The sequence below is a fragment of the Aedes aegypti genome, chromosome 3 (assembly GCF_002204515.2).
Source record: "Aedes aegypti strain LVP_AGWG chromosome 3, AaegL5.0 Primary Assembly, whole genome shotgun sequence".
Classification (NCBI taxonomy): domain Eukaryota; kingdom Metazoa; phylum Arthropoda; class Insecta; order Diptera; family Culicidae; genus Aedes; species Aedes aegypti.
The window spans coordinates 236,869,009-236,895,379 of NC_035109.1; the positions used below are offsets into that span (position 1 = coordinate 236,869,009).

Here is a 26,371-nt window from a genome sequence, read left to right on the forward strand (position 1 = left end):
TTTAAAGTTCTCAATATCTTTATCACAGGGCTTGGTTTGAAATATGACCATTAGGTTTAAATAAATAAAAAAAAAAAAAAAAACCGGAGGTTACTCTAATAAAGGAATTAGACATTTGAGTGCTAATAGGATAATTGAATATGTTTTGCTTCTATCGTGATTGGTAAATGACTGGGCATGGAGTACCGTTGATACCACGCGTACTTGAAGGAATAAAATAGACCCCTCTGTGCGGTCCTTAGCTTCCTGCCTAGCAACTCCTATCCCTACCTCCTCGTGGTACTGGCCGGGGTACGAGTAGCCTTAGGGAAGATCGGGTAACCAACCCCGATGGGAACTCTGGTCGTATGCTGACAGGGAAGGGGGGAGGGTTTGCTTTTGCTTTTGCTGCTGCAAACCTGAAGCGTCTGTACTCCATGTTAGGAGCGGCTCACAACAGCGTCTGATCCCCATGTCAGGGGCGGCTGATCATAGTCCGAGTGCCAGAGAAGGACTTTAAGCTAAACTGCGTACTATGACCCTTCGAACATTTAGTGGGAATGGTCATAAAAAAGCCGTAAACAATCAAGCAACGAATAATCTACGAGAGAATACGAATTGGAACAATCGGCGAAGACCACAGCGACGTAAAGGGACTATCGATTGCAAGTTCGGTACGTGGAGGTGTAAATCTCTCAACTTCAGCGGGAACACACTCATACTCGCCGACGTGCTGAAGGACCGCGGATTCGGCATCGTAGCGTTGCAGCAAGTGTGTTGGAAAGGATCAATGGTGCGAACGTTTAGAGGTAACCATACCATCTACCAGAGCTGCGGCAACACACATGAGCTGGGAACAGCTTTTATAGTGACGGGTGATATGCAGAGGTGCGTGACGAAAGAATATGCAAGTTGAGGCTCAAAGGCCGGTTCTTCAACTTCAGCATAATTAACGTGCACAGCCCTCACTCCGAAAGCACTGATGATGATAAAGACGCTTTTTACCCGCAGCTCGAACGCGAGTACGATAGCTGCCCAAATCATGACGTCAAAATCATAATAGGAGATCTCAGGTTGACCAGGAGGAGGAGTTCAGACCGACTGTTGGAAAGTTCAGCGCCCACTGGCTAACGAACGAAAATGGCTTACCACAAATTAATTTCGTCGCCTCAAAGAATATGGTCATTCGTAGCACCTACTTTCAACACAGCCTTCCATACCGATACACCTGGAAATCACCACAGCAGACTGAATCACAAATCGACCATGTTCTGATTGATGGACGGCACTTCTCCGACATTATCGACGTCAGGACCTATCGTGGTGCTAACATCGACTCTGAGCACTATCTGGTTAAGGTTAAACTGCGCCCAAAAACCCGCCGTCGTCAACAACGTAAGGTACCGACGGCCGCTCCAGTGTTACCTAGAGTGGCTCAAGCAACCGGATGTCACAACTGCATATGCGCAGCATCTCGAGGCTGCATTACCGGAAGAGGGTGAACTGGATGAAGCACCTCTTGAGGACTGCTGCAGAATAGTGAAAGCAGCCATCAACAATGCAGCTGAGAACAACGTCGGGTACGTGGGACGGAACGACTGATTCGACGAGGAATGTATGCAGATTCTGGAGAAGTAGAAGAATGCAGCGTGGGCGGTCATGCTGCAGCAAGGGACCCGACAGAACGTGGAACGTTATAGACGGAAACGGCAACAGCAGACGCGGCTCTTTCGGGAAAAAAAAACGCCGCCTGGAGGAGACGGAGTGCGAGAAGATGGAACAGCTGTGCCGGTCTCAAGAAACACGTAAGTTCTATCAGAAGCTCAACGCATCCCAAAACGGCTTCGTGCCGCGAGCCGAGATGTGCAGGGATAACGATGGAAGCATTTTGACGGACGAGCGTAAGGTGATCGAAAGGTGGAAGCAGCACTTCGACGAGCACCTGAATGGCGCTGAGAGCACAGGCAATGAAGGATGGGACAACGGAGGAAATGCATTCGTCTGTAATGCGGACGATGGAAACCAACCAGCCCCCACTTTGAGGAAGGTTAAGGATGGCATTCACCACCCGAGTAACACTCATGTTAACATTGTGTATTATCAACTTATATATGACTAGTTTTGGTCTTATATCAGTTGATAATACACCGTTATAACATGTGTGTTGCTGGGGCAGCTCAAGAACAATAAAGCTGCTGGTATGGATGGTATCGGAGCTGTACTCATAAAGATGGGCCTGGGGAGGCTGGCCATTTGTCTGCACCGGCTGATAGGCACATTCTGAGAAACAGAACAGCTACCGGAGGAGTGGAAGGATTGGGTAATATACCCCATCTACAATAAAGGCAACAAGTTTGATTATGACAACTTTCGAGCGATCACCATTTTAAATGCGGCCTACAAAGTATTATGACAGATCATCTTCCGTCGTCTGTTACCTGTAGTAAACGAGCTCGTGGGAAGTTATCAAGTCGGCTTCGTTGACGGCCGACCAACAACGGACCAGATCTTTACTGTACGGCAAATCTTGCAAAAATGTCGTGAATACCAGGTTACAACGTATCACCTTTTCATCGATTTCAAGGCGGTATACGATAGTATCGACCGCGTAGAGCTATAGAAAATGATGGATGAGAATAGCTTTCCCGGGAAGCTCACGAGACTGATAAGAGCGACGATGTGCAGAAGGTATGCAAAATTATGTGAAGGTTTCAGGCGAACATTCCAGTTCGTTTGGATCCCGCCGGGGACTACGACGAGGTAACGGACTTTCGTGCCTGTTGTTCAATATTGCGCTAGAAGGTGTTATGTGGAGAGCCGGGCTTAACAGTCGGGGCACGATTTTCACGAGATTCAGTCAATTTATTTGCTTTGCGGATGATATAGACATTGTCGGCCGAACATTTGAAAAGATGGCAGACCTGTATACCCGCCTGAAACGCGAGGCTGCAAAAGTTGGACTGGTGGTGAATGCGACCAAGACAAAGTACACGCTAACTGGTGGGGCCGAGCGCCATAGGGCTCGCCTAGGTAGCAGACGGGGATACGTTCGAGGTCGACGAGTTCGTCTACCTTAGATCCTTGCTGAAAACCGGCAATAACGTTAGCCGTGATATACGGAGGTGCATCATCAGTGGAAGTCGGGCCTACTATGGCTTCCACAAGAAGCTGCGGTCAAGAAAGATTCACACCCGCACCAAATGTACCATGTACAAAACGCTCATAAGGCCGGTAGTCCTCTATGAGTATAAAACGTGGACGATACTCGAGGAGTATTTGCAAGCACTTGGAGTTTTCGAACGTCGGGTGCTTAGACGATCTTTGGCGGTGTGCAGGAGAACGGTGTGTGGCGGCGAAGGATGAACCACGAGCTCGCCCAACTCTACGGCGAACCCCGTATCCAGAAGGTGGCCAAATTAAACGTTTGATTCTGAGCAAAATTAAAAAAAAAAACTTAATCCATTGACTCATCCTGTAGTAGCAGTTAGGTCTTAGAGGCCATTTCCTTGACTGTCTAACATTGAGTAATAATTCCAGAAATAACTGCACATATTTAGAGAGTTGGCCGTAACTTCGGGTTACAACCGGGACTACTTAATAACCTTAGTTGACGACATCAGTTGGTTCCAGTGACGCTCGCGAATCGCCGGGTTTTGCAGTTCACCGACAGCTCTCAGCGAGGTCAGCATATTTTTCACGGTGGCCTCCAGTGTCATGTAGGTATCCCACGGTCGCATTTCCTTATCCAGTAAACGAATGTCCTTCGCAAACTTTTTGCATTCAATATCCATGTTTTCAACGTCGACTTTCCGCCAAGGGGTTGTCTTCCAGTCCTCAATACTGGTACGTACGATAAATACGTAATCCCAAAGTTGCTGAAATAGTATTTAAATAGAATCGCGTGTTAGTTCAGTTGTACTCAATGGATCTTACCTTTAACATTTTCATTTCCTTGCGACACTGCTTCAGCAGTTTGAACTCGGGCACCGGCACTTCGAACAGGCTTCCTGATTCATGTATGTCTTGCATATCCTTCTCCAACCGCTCCATGTCTCCATTTATACGATTCAACAAGTTGTACGGAAAAGCACAATCATACTTGAAGAACTCGTATGTACGGAAGATATCTCTGAACAGGGTAATGTGCAGATCGAATGCGGCTATCTTGTTTCGGATGCCGACAACTTCGTTCGCTTGCAGAGGTGCAACTTGCTGTTTAACAGTGAGTGCAATCTTTTTGGTATTGGCCCACTGTTCCGGTAGTTCTTGCAGATACACATTGACCTCTTCTGGGATATCCATATCGTAGTATTTCAGTAGCTCAATAGTCTCTTTCATGGGCTCGAACATTTCGTCCGTGGTTGCGGTGCGTTCTTTAACGTGCAGTAAGTAAGCCATAATGTTGACTAATCCATCGTAGTCTCCTTCCTTCACAATCTGAAGCAAGCCTTCATCTGCTTTTCTAATGAATTTGCCCAAATCCGTAAGACTATATGTGACATTGGTAACAAGATGATCTTTGAACATGTTGCCCCACTTCCGAACAATGTTCAATAGTGACTGTCTAAATGGTCTAACATCTACTTGAAACCACGCGTTGAAGATCTGAAAAGGTTCTATCTTTTCTATTTCTAAATATAAAGACTCATAGTGATCAATTTGCTCTCGGAAAGCTTCAATTGTTGGCGGACAAGGTTGTGGGGCGTCAGGGTCTTTGTTGGAGATCATTTCTAGTTCATCTGCTTCCAACTGACGCCCGTATTCCAGAAATATTTCCATGCTGAATTCGCGGTCTTCAAGCCATAGGTAACTGTATCGTTCAAAATCTCTACAGAATTGTGCTGCTTCTTGAATCACTCTGTCTACGCCTTGAAGAATCTCGACTTTCATGTCTTGAATGTCAGTGTTGTTCGTTATTTTTTGATCATATGTTTCATCGGCGGTTTTCAACAATCTAGGAATCAGCGAAGACATGTAAGTAATGTCAGTAACCAATGCGGCCAGCAAAAAGTTGAAACCGTTGGGATCAGTTGGATTTAGAGAAGGCACAAACACCAATTCTGGTTCCAATAGTTCCAGACGGGATTCAAATAGTGGCGCAAGGTTGTTGTTTGGATCCATGTTTTCTACGAGGTATCCCATGCTGAAATTGAAATTAGTTGCTGTATTAAGCGATAAGTTATACTTTTCGACCATATACCTGATACCAATCATAAACAACAAGCTATCATAAACGATATTATCCACAAATCTAACGTATTTAATCCAATTATCATCTTCTTGCGTTTCGTTCATTCCAAACAGATGCATGTTTGCGTCGAGCAATTGGTGAACTTTAACAGCAGCCGCTTCCAGCTCAGCATACCGCTTCGTTTTACGATCATTGCGCTCTTCCAAACAGAGAACGGTATCCTTTTTGGAATCTTTTCGTTCGAACAATGGCGCCTTAGCCCAAGATGACATAATTGCTCGAATTTCCTTCAAATTAGCCTGTATGTTTTGCATACGACCTTGGAGCTGTTCAACTGGGTTGCGAATTTTCATCATGTACTCGGTAACGCCTAGAAGAATTCAAATCATTTCCTATAGATTGTTATTTTTTAAGAATAAATATTTACCCTCGGAGTTCCAAGTAAGCTCATTGATCGCCCTTTCTAGAAGTTCATCGATTACTTTTATCTCACCCTTAATCAACTCCAGCTCCACCTCGGTGCAGTTGCGTCTAATTTTGTTATACCATTCTACTGTTTTCTCCAGATTCAATGTATATGAACGGTATATATCACTCTTTTCGGAAAACTCTAATCCACGATCTGGAATTCCTTCTTTCTCCATCAATCGAAGATAGTGAACTTCTCGCAGAATCGAGGACAGATGTGGACTGAAGTTCAACGCCAGTTCAGCACTGTTGCGCTTCCTAACAATCAAAGGCTTATCAAGATTCACTTCGATTGTTTCATCGACGGTTTCTGCCCATGCATCGAAGATCGATCGTTCGAAAGCGTTCAATTTCTCGATCAACTCGTCGTATCGAATGATCAACATTAAACCTTCGTCCGATTGAACGACCCTGAAACGTAAGCGAAGTAGAATATATCCACTCCAAAATCCATCCATCCACCAGCCGAACTTACGGGTGCTGCAAAGTCTGAAACTGCTTGATCGGCTTAGTGATCCGGTTGGTTAGTTGTAGGACCCAGCGGAGACAAGCCGTTACCGGAGGAGCACTTCGATCAACGAAAATATGGCCGTCCTTGCGATGGTACTCCATTTGCATATCGAAGATATCTTCGCAAGTGCTAAGCTCTTCGTCGATCATGTACAATATCTGGCGGTACTTGCCTGTGAATTCTTCTCGGATCTTCGGGCGATCCAGCACTGTTCCAACTATGCTGATCAGCTGTAAATTCGAACAAACCATGAACCCTTTTCGGATGAGTTGCTGCCATTATAGCAATTGGGTGAACAAAATACCTTAAAGACACTCTCCAAGTTATGACAGTCGTCGAACGCCTGGCATAGAATAGCTGCCAGCTTCAAATCCAGCTCCAGGATGCGATCTTGGAATTTCACAAAGTCCTCCTTGAATGTGGGATCGTCCGGATCCAAGACGTCGTAGGTTTTCGAGGCAAACACCGAGAAGCACTGGTTGAATTCGACGGAAACACCCGTGATGCGTGCGCTCAGTGCTCGCCCCTTTAGGCCACCGATTTCAACTTTCTCAAGCTTGAGAAACTCGATCACCGTATTAAAGAACCACTGGATGGTGAACAGTCGTTCGAGGAACGCGTTGAATCTCTCAAAAACGGCGTTCGGATGGAAAGTCCAGTTGACCACTGGGCGGTCTTTAAAAAACGGAGCGATGTTGTCTTTGTATTCATCATAAACGGTACGGAAGTACTTGAGAATTTGAATCGACAGTGAGATACGCTGCATGGCCTCATCGATGTCACTGTGGAAGATCGACGACGGATCGAGGAACCGTTTGGCCTACAAGTACACGTACGGTTGATTGGCTCTACGATCTACATATAGTATGTAGTGCTTGTTGAATGCAAGTGCATGATGGATGGAAGCGATGTTGCATGTTGCGTAGCATATTTTTCAAAAATCCAGGAGTCTGTTCCTGGGTAATCGTTCACGGGACTAGTAGTTCATACAATAGTAGTTGGTATATCCACGTGTTTAACGATGTTGCCGGTAAAGGTTTGCAATACACGGTACTTAGATGATGAATTTGATTGATTTAATAATCGTTTACATTGAAAATTTTGATTTTAGAAAATCAATTCTTATGATAATCTTATCTGGTCAGCACAGACTCTACATTTTGCAGGGAGTCGACTACCTGAAAAAAACCTGGGAAGTCAGGGAATGTCAGGGAAATAGTTTTTTCTCCTGGAAAGTCAGGGATATTCACTTGAGGTTAGGGAAAAACCATCTATCAATACCAAACTACAACATCAAATGAGTTGATTATCTGCAAAGTTCTTAATTGGACCAACTCTTTAGAAATTTTGGAAATTCTTCTAGAGACTCCTCAAAAAATGCCTCTTAAAATTTTCCTCAAGCATTTATTCCGGGGTTCGTAGCAAGTCATTTCTTGGAATGTTCAGTAGAAATTTCAAGCACGCATTGAATCACTTTCTAGTTACTTATGCACAACACCCATTTATTTCGATTTGTCTCACGCTCGTCAAAAAATGTGAGTTCGTGTTTATTTGGAAGAATTAAACTTGGAATAATTAAAATTATCTAAATGTTGCCACAAATATAGCCTGGGTTTCTAGTTTTTTCATTGTTCTTGAATTTTGGATTTTTTAGAATGTTCTGAAATTTATTCACACAGATTTATTGAAAAATGCACCAAAAAAATTGTTTTGCACATCTACTTCAAAATAATCAATAAATTTGGACCAGTGAATTCCTTATAAACAGCGATTTCGGTAAACAATCGATCACGAGATTGTTTTCCGGAGTTAATGTATTTGAGAAACTACAAGATTTCTTCCGAGAGAAATCATAAATATAAAATATTAACCTATACCTAGCTAATATTCGTCTCGTAAAAAAAGAAGGAAAATCTCCAATGCGCCATATTACAAGTCTTCTTCTTCTTCTTTCTGGCGTTACGTCCCAACTGGGACAAAGCCTGCTTCTCAGATTAGTGTTCTTATGAGCACATCCACAGTTATTAACTGAGAGCTTTCTTTGCCGATTGACCATTTTTGCATGTGTATGTTCGTGTGAATATCCAGCCCCCCCCCCCCAGAATTTTTGATGACAATAAAAAATAAATAAAACAAAACCGATTTAAGATGACGCAAATTCTTCTGGAATTATGTACATGACTCTTGTTATTAACAAAAAAATCGCTTCAGTAGTTACGTTATGTAATGTTGTACAACAATATTGAGAAAACCTCGTTTACGATACACAGCATCAGCGCGGCTGTTCTGACTTCGGTGAATCGTGCGAAAATCGAAAGCTTACCGTCCGATTGATTTCCCATATGAGAATTCACTAAAAAAATATATAATAATTGAAAAAACAGACATACTAAAATACTGCTACGAAAATTAAGGATTAACTTTCAAGGAATTTCGGCATGGGAAACTTTTTATCAGATTAATGGCTAAAACAATGTAACAAAATCGGTCATAGTGTTATTCCAGCAATAAATTCTTTCTTTGATTTTGATTCAATGTTTTGAAAATTCGCATGAATAAATTTATTGCTTTAACTATATTATTTCAAGAAAACTTATTATTTTATAATTTATTTGATTAATTTCCAACAGATTTGTAGCAAACTATTTTCAAATAACTTTTCGATATTATTCATAGAATATTATTATTATCAAATTCCTCATCGAATATTGAAGGGTGGCTTCAGAATATTTGCAAATCTCATGGAAATTAATCAAATAATATTGTTCATACCTTCAAAGCGAATTCTTCCTGGTGGACATCCATTCCTTCTATGTCTACTTTTTATTAGCAAATTGATTCCGGAATACGTTCCAGGATTTGCCAAAAAATGTTACTTTTGTCAAATCTAATGCTGGGATATTTCACTGAAAGTTCTACTAGAAATTATTCTGTGAATTTCTTTCAATATTTCACAAAACATTTATTACAAATTCTTTTGCGTCACTCATCAATGGTCCTTAAGAAATGTTTCCAAAATACATCACAAGTTGCGTCAAATTCTTCTTTGCTTTTTTTTCTAGAAATTTTGCTTCAAATCTCCGGTTGATTCATGAATTGGAAAGAAAATTGTATTTGAAACATCTCTTGCCTTCGAATTTTCAAAAGAAATTTGTTGAAATACCCCTGAAAAACTTTAGCTTCCAAAGTTAGCACAGCGGAAAAGGAATTTGTAGAGAAACATGTAAACTGGGAAGGGGGAAAGGATATTTTAAGATATTCTTAAAGAAATTTTTATTGATCTTTCTTGTTTTACTTCCTTAGAAATAATTTTCCAATTATAGTCTGATTCCAAATTACTATATTTTTAGCCGGAATTTCTAGAGGCTTTCTGACAGAATCCTAGAAAACCAGAAGTCAAAGAAAGATAGATTTTAAGGATAATTTCTAAAGATGATTCTGATGGAATCTTAAAAAAAAGGTAAATTGTAGGAGTTTTGAAAAATTTCAGAATTCTTAAACATACGGTTCCTGATTTCTTAAAGTTCATCAACAAATTTTCAAAGTAAGGGGATTAGGGGCATAATGAACACCCGGGGCGAAATGGACACCCCCTCAATCTCTGAGAATATGCATACTTCATCAAAAGTTCTTACACTGCATGAAATCTGTATTGCATTTGAAATGTTTGACGGTAAAAAAGTTTATGTTTTGCTTCAATTGTCCTTTGAAATTTAACTTTAAGTTTTTCTCTGCAAGGCGGTGGGGGAATCTAAGTTTTGAGCAAAATAACGAACCCAGCTCTTATGATAGAGAGAGAATCCTTTTATACATCGGAACGACTGACAGACATTAAATATTTTGGAATCATTAAATTTCATGCAAGTGTTCATTTTGCCCCGATACCTTTTTGATAGCCTTGTTTTGGACCTAATTATCAATCTCACTTTTCTGGCATATGATATGATTTTAATTACCATGAATGAATGTAGCACGTCGTACTAACATAAAACTTCAAAACTATCCGGGAGTAATTTGAAAAAATGCCATTGTATGGTCTTAAAACAAACATTTGCTTGATGTGTCCATTATGCCCCGAATTCCCCTAATGTACAGTACATCTTTGGTAATATTCTTCAAAAATATCAGCTATATTTCAGCGTTTAACTTCTACTGTACTACAAAATAATCGATAATAGACTATTCAAGTTAGTTTGTTTGATATTTCTAAAGGTAGGAAAAAATGATTTTTACTACATCAATATGTTCACAATATAGTATCATAACACTTCGGAGTTCATACAAAATATTATCTAAGATTTTGATTTTATTTTACTTTCAGTAAAACTGCGTTTTAACACCTATATTTTTTTTATAAAAGACGATTATTAATTTTACGACAGGAATGTAGTAAATTTTTCCGAATTAAATGTCAGCTGCAATAATTAAAAAATTACCTACAAAGTTCTTTCAATCCTTTTTTGTATGTGTTTCTCTAGAAATCTGATATGGAGTGATTCGTAAAGGAATTTGTAAAGCAATTCCTAAAAGTATTGAGATATTCAGGGAGTAGTTTTTGAACCGAAGTATGGAGAGTGGATAAATTTTTAAATGTTATTTCTGAAAGAATCATGAGATTACCAATAAAAAATGGAATGATTTCTTGAACCTGAAATACTACTTGATGGAATTTCTGGAGATTTTTTTGAGAAGTTCAAGAATGAATTGCAAAATCTTAGTAAACTAATGAAAAATTTCTTCAAAAAAATTCTTTCCGGAAATTTTTGGAGGATTTTCTTTTAGGAATTTCGTTTGTGCGGTTTGAAGAAAAAAAAATCTCTGGAAAATACTTAGATGAATCTCTGGTATTTTGTTCACGAGAATCTTAGGGAAACAATAATTTAATTCTCTCAGACATCCCTGAACAAATTACTCTGGAAATCTTTGAGTATTTTCGTGGAAGAGTTTTTGAAAGAACAGTTCAACGGTTTCCGCTAGGAACTTTATAAAAACGTTAGAATTTACTAAACATTTCTTAGTTAAGCAAAGCAAAGAAAATAGCATAGCATAAACTGACTGTACATGTCAATGGTTGCTACTTCGTGATTGATCGTAACTGGTAAGAATTGCACTACGATCCAAATGAATAAGGGATGGGAGTTTCCGCTTACTCTCGAAGTGCAATTTTAGCAGATCTAATATTATTGATTAATAACGGCGCCGGCCAAGTCCTTACAGTCAGTTGGGATGGGGAAGGAATGTTAGAGTGTAATGATTGTTGCTTCTTGAGACCGAGAATACCTCTGCATCTCCACAATCACCATGGGAAGGGTGTTTATTAGTGAGGGAGGAAAAGATCTGGGAGTCGGTGATGCGATCCATGGACAAGGGGGAAATATACGACTTATATTTAAAGCTTAGGGGCCCAGATAGCCGGTAAACGCGCAGCTATTCAGCAAGACCAAGCTGAGGGTCGTGGGTTCGAATCCCACCGGTCGAGGATCTTTTCGGGTTGGAAATTTTCTCGACTTCCCAGGGCATAGAGTATCTTCGTACCTGCCACACGATATATGCATGGTCATCGTCATAGTAAGCTCTCAGTTAATAACTGTGGAAATGCTCATAAGAACACTAAGCTGAGAAGCAGGCTCTGTCCCAGTAGGGACGTAACGCCAGAAAGAAGAAGAATATTTAAAGCTAGTTTTGTATTCTTGTCTCGAGAAGTTTTTGGTAGAAGATTTAAAAAATACGTCAACATCTATAATGTCGAACAATTCAAAATAAGTTTTTATTAATAGCGAAAACTGAGAATGACATGTATATATTTTAAATCATATGAAACAGGGATAATGCCGAACCATACATAGTTTGTTTGAAAATTAAATATGAGTATTACCGTGCATTTTTGTCTCGAGATGGTAGAAGTTTAAAAAAAACGTTAACATTCACAATGTCGGACAATTCAAAAGATATTTTTAATAATGTCAAAAAGAGAAAAATATGTGTATATTGAAATTGTATAAAACAAGTATAATGCCGACACTTATAGTGACGAACCATACAAAGTTTGTTTTAATATTACATAAAAGTTACGCTTTCAAGAAAAAATGTGTTATCATAAGCATGAAACGAACTCACCAGTTGGTAATCCATCCTCGACTGAATACAAATATATCTTCGCACTCACACAGTGTGAACAGAAAAACTTCTTGGCGTCCCGAAAACAAACAGTCTTGCTTGGGCTTTCCCAAATACCTCCCCAGCAAGACGCTTGAAAACAGGGAAAAAATCTCCGTCGACGAAAACACGCGCGAAACCGAGAACAAAACCTCTCCGACGACGCAACAACGAACCATCCTGCTTGGGCTTCACGAAGCACTACCTTAGTTAAGCAAAGCAAAGAAAATAAAACAAAAATTCCGAGGACGTTTTGAACGTTTTAAAAAAATGGGGGATGTTGCTCCTCGATTTTAGAGAAATATAAAAAATGCAGGTAGATCTGCGTTGATGATAGATTGGCTTTTCAGTCCTGATAAAATTAAAAAAAAAACTGTTATTTTATTTTGTCCAACGTTTCAGTCCGTTTGGGACGTTTTTCAGAGACTCAATTTTACCTGTTCTTCCTTCCAGACAGATAGGCGGAGAACTTCTTTGAGAAATCATGAGAATAACAATTTCCCAATTGGATTCTTTCTAGTTGATCATAAAATTTTGGTGAATATTACGAGGAACATTTAGAGTAGCACCCCCAGATTTTTTTTGCGGGAAGTCTGGATAATTTTTATTGTGATTATTTTCAAACAGCACTGTAGGGCTTCAAAAGCAAATTGTTCTGAGGAATTCGTGAGATGAATCCTTGCTTGGTGATCTTGAAGACATTTTTGGTGTTTTTTTTCTGATTTAAATCCTAAACAAATTATTAATGAGCAACTGGAGGACACTTTAAACTAACAGTTTATGTATAATAAGAACGTAGAGGACCTTCCAAAAAAAAATGATTAAAAGAATTTCTAATACATTGTTGAGATTGTTTAAGTAATTTGATACAGATTCTTCGAGAATTTTTCTGGTGAGATCAAAAAGTCTGGGTATGATTTTCTGTGGAAAGCCCAGGATGAACTTCGTGAAAACTGGTAAAAGAGTTCTTGATGAAAGCACTGAAAATTATGAAAATAATTCATAACGAAATTTCCTTAGGAATTCTAAGAGGAATCTCTTAAAAGAACATGACTGAATCCTTGAAAAAATCGTGGAAGAATCACAAAGGACATTCCTTGTGATTTTTTCGCTAGAATTCTTGAAGGATTACAAAAAGAATGAATTTGTACATTTAAACTACAAATGAAACTGATGTGCCGCGAAATGAGACAAAATCAAAAAAAATATTAAAATCAATACAAATCTGTTAAAAATACGAAATTTGTGAAAATCGTGATTATTGCGACCGACATTACATCTGTAAATTTGAGATGAACCAGCCGTGGGCTGAAAATCTCCCTAATGGAGGTAATAATAATAATACATCTGTAAAAACAGGTATATGCTAGGCCCCCCCTAGGCCCCCTCCAGACAAAACTCCTAGCTACGCCAATGGAAAGCAGGCATTCAAGGAATTTGATTTGAAGGAATTCATTGAAGAATCAGTTGAGACATTCTTTGATGAGCTCCTCAGTGCATTGCTAAAGGCACAACAAAATTAAGATACAGCAGAAAATGTTTTATTAGCGCATTATTGAAAATCTGAATGCAGTTCTTTCCATAGATCTATAAATCAATAGATAAATTCCTCCGACAGTGAAACAAAGGCAACATTTATATCGGAAGTCAAAAATCTATCTATCTATCTATCTATATAAATAAAAATTGAATGGTGTTTGTATGTCACGAAATGGCTTGAGAACGAGGCAACCGATTTGCACAATTCTCTCAATTTTGTCTTCTTTAAGAGTTCCGACGTGTTCGTGCGAAGGAAAAGTTAAGGAAAGTTTTCCGAAAATTCAATAAAACTGGAGAAATAGCATATATCATTTTGTATGGGAGGTTTCATGGCATTTTTCAACAGCCTACTTGATGGCAATACGAAGTTTGCAGGGTGGAATGGTGTTTGTATGCCATTGGGCTTACGAACGGGTCAATGGTTTTAAATGATTCCTTCTCCGTTTTGTTTGTCAAGGGCTCCGACGTGTTTGTGTGTATAAAAATCCCAGGATATTCACCGGGAAAGTTGGAAAAACGAGAGTTCACGGAACGGTCGTTTTGTATGGGACGATTAATAGCGTTTTTCAACAGCCTACCGTTTTGATTCATAATACGGACAGCTTCAAATTCCGGACACTCTACTTTGTATGGGAAACATTTCACACGAAATGTTTCAATTTTTGCCGTTCAAAAGTTCTCAAAGGCACTTTTTAGTAAGCTTTTTCCATAAATATCTTCGAAAATTTATAATGCCCAACTACCTTGGATGTCTATTTAGTGGTTTGACGATTTCAATTGATGATTTGACTGTTCCATTAATGATTATCATGAGCCGTCCGGAATTAGATTCAAAGTGTCCGGTGAGGAAACGTCCGGAATAAGAATCATACAAAGTCCACACATTTTGATTTATTTAAAATTATTCAAGTTGCCGAAGCGTATTATTTATCCACCATTCGAAAGATAAGGGCTTCCTACGTTCGATAACGCTAAGGTATCATACATAATGATTCATTTTGTATGCTCTATGCTGGGCTATACTTCACTGAGTCCTTAAGTGTCCGTAATATGAATCAAAACGGTACTTGATGGCAAGACAAAGTTTGCCGGGATCACTAGTATTAAATAAAATAAAAAAACATGTAACGAATAATCGCGAACCACTAATGAAAGCATTCAATGTGATTCTTGAATAAAATGTTTTGAAGTATTCCTGGAATATTCCCATGAACTATAAATGTTATTTTTTGCAAATTTAAAGACTTAGAGAAATCTTTGGATTAGTTTTTGGCATAATGAGGAGCTCATGGAGGAAATATTAGAAGCGTTCCTGGGGAAATATTGGATAAATAACCGGAAAATACGTTTGAGAATTCCAAGAGGGAAATCTTTGGCATATCTGAAAAACATTCTGGAGGCCACTTAATTTAACTATAGCATAGTGTATCTTTATAGTCGTGCGTCTTATATAAATACCATTACCATTTTATTCATACGAATTTTGAAGTTAAAAGTAAATTCTCAAGTGCGCAGTTTTATCGTACCACCATGAAAAAATCATCTTGAAAATTATCGGACGGGTTTATTTGAGTAAAGTAAAACCTTTGCTCAGTTTATTCATACGACCTATAACAGAAAATACACATCATGCAAAAATAGTGTAGTATAAATCGTACTTATTACGGTTCAAATTAATTCAATAATCTGGAATTTTTCTGAAAATCCGGGAATTTTAATTTCAAAATTGAATCGACACCCTGTGTTGAAAAATAACTAGTAATATATATTATATCAAAATCTTTCGCCGTGGTGAGTTCAAGTACATTGTATCAAGGATGTTTTACGCAATTTTTTGTTTGAAATTTAAATTGACTTCGTTAGAGAACACTTGAAAAAAAAAATCAAAATTCGAAAAATGTCGTATTTTTCTCCTTAGCCAGCATCACGGAGTTATAACTTTTCAGGTATTTTAAATGGTAATAAAAATAATACATTTAAGATTTACGAAAAGCCAATCCATATTCTCTTGGATAGGCAACTTTATTTTTGATATATTCATGTTTTTAGGTTATTATAAGGATTTGTTTTTTGACCGTTTTTAAATTGACCACGGCTGGACTCGGATTTTTAGTTCCAATACAAATTTTACATGCTCAAGTTTAAAATTTCAATTTGAATAAGTGAAAGTCTGATCAATCATCATATCGTCGCTGATAAATATATATTTTCAAATTTTTATTATACGAACATTCTGAACTCAACTCAGTTTTGACAAAAATTCAGATGGGACTGACTTGCGATTTACGGCAGTTTAGCCATTAAAAGTGTTTTGGATATGACTTTGGGCAAAGTCACAATTTTTTGGTTGTCATAAAGCAAAATTCTAACAAAAATGCTGTTTTTCATACGTTTTTTGGCTCTCAACTTTTCAAACAACTATCGTTTAGGCAAACGTAAGCAAGAAGAATCTTCTTCAATCGACTCCTTAGTCTTGAAAGCGCGTTTGAGCAAGATATCTCCGCGGGGAGTGGCGGGGAGCGATTGGTACAGAATAAAGAGGCTGTTCTTTAAATATTTGAAGAAACTTCGACATAATAAGGTTATTGACACTTGCATATAAATTTGCATCCAAAGAAGTTGAATCTATATGAGAATGAATTATCGACCACAAAAATATATGCTGAAACCAAATTTTGCACGGGTTTTGGTGAAAATTGGTTAGTTGAGTTTTGAAGCAAAAATGTAGGTTTTTGGACATGTGCAGTAGAGTGATGCAAATTTTGAAATGTTTGCTCCCCTATGCTTGAACGATTTTAATTATGGTAAATAGCATCCTCCCAAAGTTTGAAGTGGTTCGGAAGAAATTTGACTGTGCACACGCCATTTGAAGTTTATATGGAGATTACTATGGAAAACGCCAATCTTTTGTGTTCAGCCCTCTATCTTTTCATCATAATATTTTATGGAAAAGTGAATAAATTCTTCTAATGTGAAATCTTTTCAGCTACAACTTTGCCGAAGAACACTTTTTGATTGAACCTCAGAATAAATTGTTATTCATCATCATAAAGTTGGTTTACATGTAGCATGCTTCACCAACTGTTCGGCAGGCAACAGTGGTGCTCCTGGCGGGAAGAATAGATCAAAGTAATGCAGGCTACTATGTTCTACAGCAAAAAAGCAGTGTTGCTTTGAAAGTAATTGAATGATCATCTCAGCATGATTTAGACTTTGTTATCAAAAATAACAAATTATCCTTACGTCACATCGAAATGTGGTCTTCGGCAAAGTTGTAGCTGGGAAGTTTTCACATGAGATGATTGTGTTCACTTTTCCATAGATTATTATGACGAGCAGTTAGAGGACAGAACGCAAATGGTTTGCCTTTTCCATAGTAATTTCCATATAAACTTCATATAGCGTGTGCACAACCAAATTTCTTCCGAATCACTTTAAATTTTGGGAGGATCATTTTCATCATAATTGGCATTGTTTAAGCATAGGGGAGCAAAAACTCCAAAATTTGCATCAGTCTAATGTGCAGCTATTTAATGTATTTAATTTATTTTTAACTTCTCGTACTATCCGATATAGTAGATGAATGTTTTACTTTGTTTTTCAACTAAAAACTAAGTTTGGAAATGGTGTTCTGCGTTCCTCGGAGTACATCGAATTTCTCCAACGACTCATCAGCAATACTACCTAGGTATTTTTTGGAATGCATCACTGGCATCCTACCATAAATTTGTTTAAAACACAAGGAATTGCTTTCTGAATTGTTTCAAGAGTTCTAGCAAAGAACTTGCTGGGAAATCCAAAGGGATCCCTTTAAGTATTCGTCTAAGATGGCATCTTCGGGAATTCTTTTGCATATTTCTTTAAACTGTTTTCACCTTTCGAACTCTGTAAGGAATTAAACTAGGAATTTTGAAATTATATTTTTAGATATCACAAGTGTTTTTTTCTTTTAGTAATTGTAAAATTAAACCATTTTTTATTCATATATTTTCAGTTGATCCTTTAGAAATTCTTACAGAAGATTCTATAATGTTATTTCTGAAATTCATACGGATTTACTGCAAGATTATCGAAGGAATCAGCAATTTCACTAGTAGTATCTCCCAGCCTTAGGCAGAAATTGCTCCAGGAAACCTGCAAAATTATTCGTCTCAAACAGTTTTTAAATACTTAATCTTAAGTTTTTTTTTCAAAAATATCTGTTTAACTTCTTCAAAAAAAAAAAAAAAATAAATAAATAAATAAATAAATGCAGAATACCTCTGATAGTTAAAATTTGTTTAGGAATTCACCTGTATATATTCCAAGCATTCCTTTCTGTATTATACTAGGAATTACTCCAAGTATTACATAAAAAGATCCTATGGCGATTCTAGCAGAAATTTCTCCAATTCTCAGAGATTTTTTGAAGGACTTACTCTCGGACTCTTTCTAGAGTTCTGTTAATGACTTCTTCAAAAGTTCTCCAAATATTCTAATAGAGAATTCGGAAAATTTCGAGAGTTCCCTGGGGATAATAATTCAAGGGTTTTATCACAAGTACCACAAATGTTATAATTTGATTTCCTACTTTTCTCACTGTGAAAGAAAGACAGTGGATGTCCTTTATAGTTTAATGAGTCATACAAAAATGGTGCTGAGTTTTGCATTTCTTCCATCCCCTTGATGGAAATCTTGACTACGTCCATGGTTACTTCTACAAGTTAGGCTTTTATTATCTGCTTCAGGAGCCACAAATTTAGTTAGCATTGGTATTTTGAATGTTACTGAACATTGTTAACATGGGTGATTGATCTTACCTCAAACAAGCAATGTAAAAACACTTTTTCAAGCAATATATTGTCATAGGCTATGGGTGCCATTACTTGTTAAAAAAATTGCAACATTCAAATCATGCAAATGAAATTCAAAAGAAATGTAATAAAAACTGATCAATGTTACTCCTGATAACGGGACTTAGTATACGTTTTATCTAAAAGGTATGCTAGCGTGATTGTTTTCATAAAATAATATGACAATATTATACAGTGATACCTCCATGAGTCGATGTTCCATGACTCGATATCGACTCATGGAACTATACTAAAAACAAAATTTCATGGTTACTATGATGGTCCCTAGAAGCAGCCTTCCAAAGGATTGCTGTTCCATTGCTCGATATTTCCATGAGTCGATGGTCCCTTCAATATCGACTCATGGAGGTTTCACTGTATATTTTTCTGCTTCCCACTCTTTAAAGTGAAGATGAATCGAAGCCAAACTTCAAATTTTCAGGAGCACACATCTGGAGAACCGAACACCCGTTTGAGCTGAAAACTTAATCGATTGGTCACCACCAGCTTGTGACCAATCGATTAAGTTTTCAGCTTAAACGGATGTTTGGTTCTCTAGATTTGTGCTCTTGAAAATTTGAAGTTTGGCTTCGATTTATCTTCACCTTAAATAGATTCTAACCTGTCCAATTTCACATTATGAATGTTTATTTTGTTTGATGTTAAGAAAAATAAACTTATGTTTAATTTTATGGAAATGATGTAGTTTATATTACGAACAACCTGTGTTTATGAGATGGATATCTCTTGTAATTGTTACCTGTTGTATAATCAAGTTACAAATTTGTCTGAGTAAAACTGTAAAGGAAAAACACGTTGCATTTGAACTTTGTCATGAGCAGTTTACGTATACTTACCGATTAACTTTGCAGAGTGACAATAGTACAGTGAGTTGGACCAAATCAAACAAACGACGTGCATCAACGGTTTCAACAGCACCTTACACTCGGAAAACTCGGTATCCTCCAACTGTTGGAAATGCCGGGTTAGGGGATTCAGGTACAGTGTTATATCACGTGCTTCAGCCAGGGCTGCGAAGATTCGGATACGGGTTATTTGTAAGCCGGTTAAAGACGATTGTTGAGACGAACCTGTAACTACATTTTTAAACAGTGTCTTAAAACAAGGATAGTATGCGCTATCGGTGAACTCCAAAATAAGAGCCATGCTTCGGATTCTCTCGTGACGTAGCTGCTCGTAGATGTAAGTAAGATTTTTCAACCGGTTATTCCAAAAGTTGATCTCTGCGTTGCAGGAAATTATAGTTAGACAAATTTCATTCTAATTATGGATCTGACAGTATAGGCTCACCAGCGGAAGGGACTGGATTTTGACCGCCGTTGAAGGCATTCGCACTGGATTCAAGCATTACGTCATTCACCTGGGTGGCCCATTTGATTACAACGCCTTCGATCGCACTCTTCAGATAGAGATTGATCGAACATTCTGCATTGACCACTAGCTCTTTTGCGGTCTGCACACATTTATCAACTCCTACGGGCATTGGTAGAACGGTCTGTCCACTAACTTGACCCTGGACTTGATAGACGGTGCTTTTCAGGCTGTGAACCTGCTTTTGTACGTCTTGTGCGACCATTTCTGGCCACCCTTGGTGATTTTCCGAGTTGGACAGCAGGGGTACGAAGATTTCATCCACAAGGCATGAGAGCTGATCGATAGTACGAGTCGCTAAATCACCTACTACTAAACAATCTTTGCAACCCTCGCGGGGTACTTCTATCGCATTTTTCTTAACAAAATAAACTCCTGAAATTTATTAGGAACACTTCGATGAATAAAGGATGAATTTAACAGGTATCGTCGCACACGTACCTTTATTTTTTAACTGTTGAATTGGAAAACTTACTATAGGGATTAACTGTGCTGATGGAGTGAGTATAATTATCAAGACTAACGATGCAGGATTATCGAAAAATTCCTTCATAACAGCTTTGTGCTCTTCACTGTTGGGAGAAAAGTAGGGGGTATTGAATCATTGTTCTATTTTCTAAATGTTACTACTAAGCAATGAATTAAAGTGATAGGTGAGTCTATTTTTCCGCTTACAATGTGACTAAACGGTGCCATTTTTCCGGCTTCAACTTGAGCGTTTTCTGCACAAACGAACCAAGGAACTCGAACCGGGGATCCGAGTTGCTACTTCCACTGCCTCCATCCATTTTTTATTCACCCTGAGGTGGTCGTGCGCGTGGGATGGTGCCAAAGAACTGGGTGTAATTTATTTTTTTTCTTTTTATTAGCTTGTTGATATTCTTACGTCTGCGAGAAGAAAATGAAGAAAATTCAATACTATCAAGTACCATTCTAGTCATATAAAGGAGTTAAACAGGACATTTTTAAAACTTTCGTATTTTCGATACTGGGAAATCTCCCTTATGCCTCACATTTAATGTAGAACAGAAACATGTTAAAGTTTTTTTTATTGTGATTTAAATGTTTCAACTGAACCATTGAAAGGCGTGGACGATTTTATTGCACTATTTTGCTCATATCGTTTGACTCAATATACCAATTTCAATATAATTCGAATATTTTTATGTAAACGTATGTATATGAATAAAGACTTTATCTTGCGATCTCATGTGAAACATTTTTGAACCACGACAATTACTTGACCATTTTACATGTTCAGATATAGGAGGTGATAACTCTTAGTATGTCATTCTGGAAAACCAACCCAATTCCAATGTTTTTATACTATGACATATAAAATCTCATTTACTTGACAACAGATGACCATCGGATGCAAATATGGTCATTTTCAATACATGTGACCATTCTAGGTTCATTTTAGGTTAGAAAAGTCCAAGTTTTATCAGTTAAAAACACATTATGATAATCGCCAAACCACACTGTTTCAGCGAATTAAAAACGTTGGAGGAAAAGTTTGGACATTTTGGATGTAAATGATTATAAATCTTGCATTACATCAATGCAAGTTTTAATGAAACTCTGGTCATGAGATCAGGGATTGAATCCTGAGAAAATTGAAAGAATCTCGCACTTATCGATCTATGTAACAATCATGCTACAACCCTAATTAGATCGGGGATTTTATGCTGGCAGTTTTCTGATGATAATCCTGGCAGAACCGCGATGAGAATCTTGGAAGATTTCAATAAGAATACTGAAACTATTATGATGAGAATCCAGGAAGGATTCTGATGAAAATCCTGGTTTCTGATGAGCATCTGGGAAGGATTTCGATGAGAATCCTGGAAGTATTTTGATGAGAACCCTGGGAGGATTCTACCGAGACTCTTGGATGAATTATTATGATATTTTTGGAAGAATTCTGGTGGAAGGATTTTGATGAGAACGTAAAGGGACTAGCGATTGGAAGCTCGGTACGTGGAACTGTAAATCTCTCAACTTCATCGGGAGCACACGCATACTCGCCGACGTGCTGAAGGACCGTGGATTCGGCATCGTAGCGTTGCAGGAAGTGTGTTGGAAGGGATCAATGGTGCGAACGTTTAGAGGTAACAATACCATCTACCAGAGCTGCGGCAATACACATGAGCTGGGAACAGCTTTTATAGTGATGGGTGATATGCAGAGGCGCGTGATCGGGTGGTGGCCGGTCAATGAGAGAATGTGCAAGTTGAGGATCAAAGGCCGGTTCTTCAACTTCAGCATAATAAACGTGCACAGCCCTCACTCCGGAAGCACTGATGATGATAAAGACGCTTTTTACGCGCAGCTTGAACGCGAGTACGACAGTTGCCCAAGCCACGACGTCAAAATCATCATAGGAGATCTAAACGCTCAGGTTGGCCAGGAGAAGGAATTCAGACCGACTGTTGGAAAGTTCAGCGCCCACCGGCTGACGAACGAAAACGGCCTACGACTAATTGATTTTGCCGCCTCCAAGAATATGGCCATTCGTAGCACCTACTTCCAGCACAGCCTTCCGTACCGATACACCTGGAGATCACCACAGCAGACAGAATCGCAAATCGACCACGTTCTGATTGATGGTCGGCACTTCTCCGACATTATCGACGTCAGGACCTATCGTGGCGCTAACATCGACTCTGACCACTATCTGGTGATGGTCAAACTGCGCCCAAAACTCTCCTTCGTTAACAACGTACGGTACCGACGGCTGCCCCGGTATGACCTAGAGCGGCTCAAGCAACCGGATGTCGCAGCGGCATACGCGCTGCAACTCGAGGCTGCATTACCGGAAGAGGGTGAGCTGGACGAAGCCCCTCTTGAGGACTGCTGGAGAACAGTAAAAGCAGCCATCAACGATGCAGCTGAGAGCAACGTCGGGTACGTGGGACGGAGTCGACGGAACGATTGGTTCGACGAGGAATGCCAGGAGGTTTTGAAGGAGAAGAATGCAGCGCGGGCGGTCATGCTGCAGCAAGGGACCCGGCAGAACGTGGAACGCTATAAACGGAAACGGCAACAGCAGACCCGCCTCTTTCGGGAGAAAAAACGCCGCCTGGAGGAGACGGAGTGCGAGGAGATGGAACAGCTGTGCCGGTCTCAGGAAACGCGTAGGTTCTACCAGAAGCTCAACCTATCCCGCAACGGCTTCGTGCCGCGAGCCGAGATGTGCAGGGATAAGGATGGGAGCATTCTGACGGACGAGCGTGAGGTGATCGAAAGGTGGAAGCAGCACTTCGACGAGCACCTGAATGGCGCTGAGAGCACAGGCAATGAAGGACGGGACAACGGAGGAAATGCCTTCGTCAGTACTGCGGAAGATGGAAACCAACCAGCCCCCACTTTGAGGGAGGTTAAGGATGCCATTCACCAGCTCAAGAACAATAAAGCTGCTGGTAAGGATGGTATCGGAGCTGAACTCATAAAGATGGGTCCGGAAAGGCTGGCCATTTGTCTGCACCGGCTGATAGGCACAATCTGGGAAACAGAACAGCTACCGGAGGAGTGGAAGGAAGGGGTAATATGCCCCATCTACAAGAAAGGCGACAAGTTAGATTGTGAGAACTTTCGAGCGATCACCATTCTAAATGCGGCCTACAAAGTATTATCCCAGATCATCTTCCGTCGTCTGTCACCCGTAGTAAACGAGTTCGTGGTTATCAAGCCGGCTTCGTTGACGGCCGATCGACAACGGACCAGATCTTTACTGTACGGCAAATCCTCCAAAAATGTCGTGAATACCAGGTCCCAACGCATCACCTTTTCATCGATTTCAAGGCGGCATACAACAGTATCGACCGCGTAGAGCTTTGGAAAATCATGGACGAGAACAGCTTTCCCGGGAAGCTCACGAGACTGATAAGAGCGACGATGGAAAGTGTGCAAAATTGTGTGAAGGTTTCAGGCGAACACTCCAGTTCGTTTGGATCCCACCGGGGACTACGACAAGGTGATGGACTTTCGTGCCTGTTGTTCAATATTGCGCTAGAAGGTGTTATGTGGAGAGCCGGGCTTAACAGCCGGGGTACGATTTTTACGAGATCCAGTCAATTTGTTTGCTTCGTGGATGATATGGACATCGTCGGCCGATCATTTGAAAAGATGGCAGACCTGTACACCCGCCTGAAACGCGAGGCAGCAAAAGTTGGACTGGTGGTGAATGCGGCCAAGACAAAGTACATGCTAGCTGGTGGGGCCGAGCGCGACAGGGCTCGCCTAGGTAGCAGTGTTACGATAGACGGGGATACGTTCGAGGTGGTCGACGAGTTCGTTTACCTTGGATCCTTGCTGACGGCTGACAATAACGTTAGCCGTGAAATACGGAGGCGCATCATCAGTGGAAGTCGGGCCTACTATGACCTCCAGAAGAAGCTGCGGTCAAAAAAGATTCACGCCCGCACCAAATGTACCATGTACAAAACGCTCATAAGGCCGGTAGTCCTCTACGGGCATGAAACGTGGACGATGCTCGAGGAGGACCTGCAAGCACTTGGAGTCTTCGAACGTCGGGTGCTTAGGACGATCTTCGGCGGTGTGCAGGAGAACGGTGTGGCGGCGAAGGATGAACCACGAGCTCGCCCAACTCTACGGCGAACCCAGTATCCAGAAGGTGGCCAAAGCTGGAAGGATACGATGGGCAGGGCATGTTTCAAGAATGCCGGACAGCAACCCTGCAAAGATGGTATTCGCTTCGGATCCGGTTGGTACAAGAAGGCGTGGAGCGCAGCGAGCTAGGTGGGCGGATCAAGTGCGTATCGATTTGGCGAGCGTGGGGCAGAACCGAGGATGGAGAGATGCGGCCACGAATCGAGTATTGTGGCGTGAAATTGTTGATTCAGTGTTATATGTGTAGATGTTAACTAAATAAATGAAATGAAAATTTTGATGAGAATCCTGTAATGTTCCTGATGAGAATACCTGAAGGATTCTGATGAGAATTCTGAGAGATTCAGAGGATAATCCTGGGAAAATTCTAATGAGAATCCTGGAAAGATTACGTTGAGAATCAACTGATAAAAATCTTGGAAGGTTTATGACAAAAATACTAGAAGGTTTCTAATAAGAATCCTAGAAAGATTCTGATAAATATTCTGGAATGAATCTTAAGATCATCCTGGAGGTATTCTGACGATCATCCTGATAGAAACGAGGATTAGAATCTTGAAAGATTTTGATGTGAATCGTGGAACGATTCTGATGATAATACTGGTAGGATTTTGGTGGAAACTGTGGAAGATTTCAATGAGAACCCTGAGAGGATTCTTGGAGGAATTATGATGAGAATTCTGGAAGAACTTTGATGGGAATCCTGGAGGAAGGATTATGATGGGAATCATGGAACGGTGCATATGAGAATTCTAGAAGAGTTCCGATGAAAATTCGTTAAGGATTCTGATGAGAATTCTGAAAGGATTCTGATGATAACCTTGTGCAAATTCTGATGAGAATCCTGGAAAGATTCTGATGAGAATCCAGCGAGAATTTGGAGAAGATTCTGAGGTGAATCCTGGAACAAATCAGATGAGAATCCTGGAAAGATTCTGATGAGAAATTTAAAAAGATTCTGGTGAGCATACTGGGAAGATTATGTAGAGAATCTCGAGCGAATTCTAATCGAAATCTGAGATAATTTTTATAAAAATCCAGAGAGAATTCTTATGACAACTTTGAAAGAATTCTGATAAGAATCCTGGGATGATTCTGATGAGAATCCGAACAGTATTCTGATGAGAATTCCGAGAAGATTCTAATCAGAATTCTTATAGAATTGTAATGATAATTCTGGATTCTGATAATAATCCAGAGATGATTCTGATGACATCCCAGGGACGATTCTAATGAGAACTCTGATAAAACGAAAGAAGATTTAAATGAAAATCTCCAGAGAATTCTGATGAAAATCCAGAGAAGATTCTGATGAGAATCCAGAGAAGATTTTGATGAAAATTCAGATATGGTTCTGATGGAGAATTCAGATAGGATTTTTCTGAGGATTATGAGAGGATTTGTCAGAAACATTTTAGGAGTCTTGTTAGAATCTTTCCACGATTCATAAAAAAATAAAATTTCAAGATAAACCATTGATTTTCCGAAATCCTTAAAAATGAATTTATATTCCAAAATCAAATACAGTAGCTCTGGACAAAACCTAAAATACGTCCGGATTGTCCCAACTTTTCCTCCAACAGTTTTAATTTGCTATAACAGTGTTGTTAGGTGTTTCTTATAATGGGTGTTCCAACGATAAAATTTGGAATTTTCGAACCGGAACTAACA

General features: G+C 39.5%; 1 protein-coding gene across 1 annotated transcript in view; it reads right to left on the reverse strand.

The window, feature by feature from the left end:
- Positions 1 to 26,371, reverse strand: part of LOC5571171 (dynein beta chain, ciliary) — a 67,185-nt gene that overhangs the window by 14,123 nt on the left and 26,691 nt on the right. The window contains exons 2-13 of the mRNA XM_021855847.1: positions 20,744 to 20,956; positions 20,510 to 20,640; positions 19,988 to 20,443; positions 19,768 to 19,920; positions 19,534 to 19,707; positions 19,437 to 19,474; positions 6,454 to 6,969; positions 6,114 to 6,379; positions 5,598 to 6,049; positions 5,180 to 5,540; positions 3,913 to 5,122; positions 3,582 to 3,854 (exon numbers count right to left, since the gene is read on the reverse strand). Coding sequence (XP_021711539.1) covers positions 3,582 to 3,854; positions 3,913 to 5,122; positions 5,180 to 5,540; positions 5,598 to 6,049; positions 6,114 to 6,379; positions 6,454 to 6,969; positions 19,437 to 19,474; positions 19,534 to 19,707; positions 19,768 to 19,920; positions 19,988 to 20,443; positions 20,510 to 20,640; positions 20,744 to 20,856 — 4,143 coding nt within the window. The 5' untranslated portion in view covers positions 20,857 to 20,956. The remainder of the gene's footprint in view (positions 1 to 3,581; positions 3,855 to 3,912; positions 5,123 to 5,179; positions 5,541 to 5,597; positions 6,050 to 6,113; positions 6,380 to 6,453; positions 6,970 to 19,436; positions 19,475 to 19,533; positions 19,708 to 19,767; positions 19,921 to 19,987; positions 20,444 to 20,509; positions 20,641 to 20,743; positions 20,957 to 26,371) is intronic.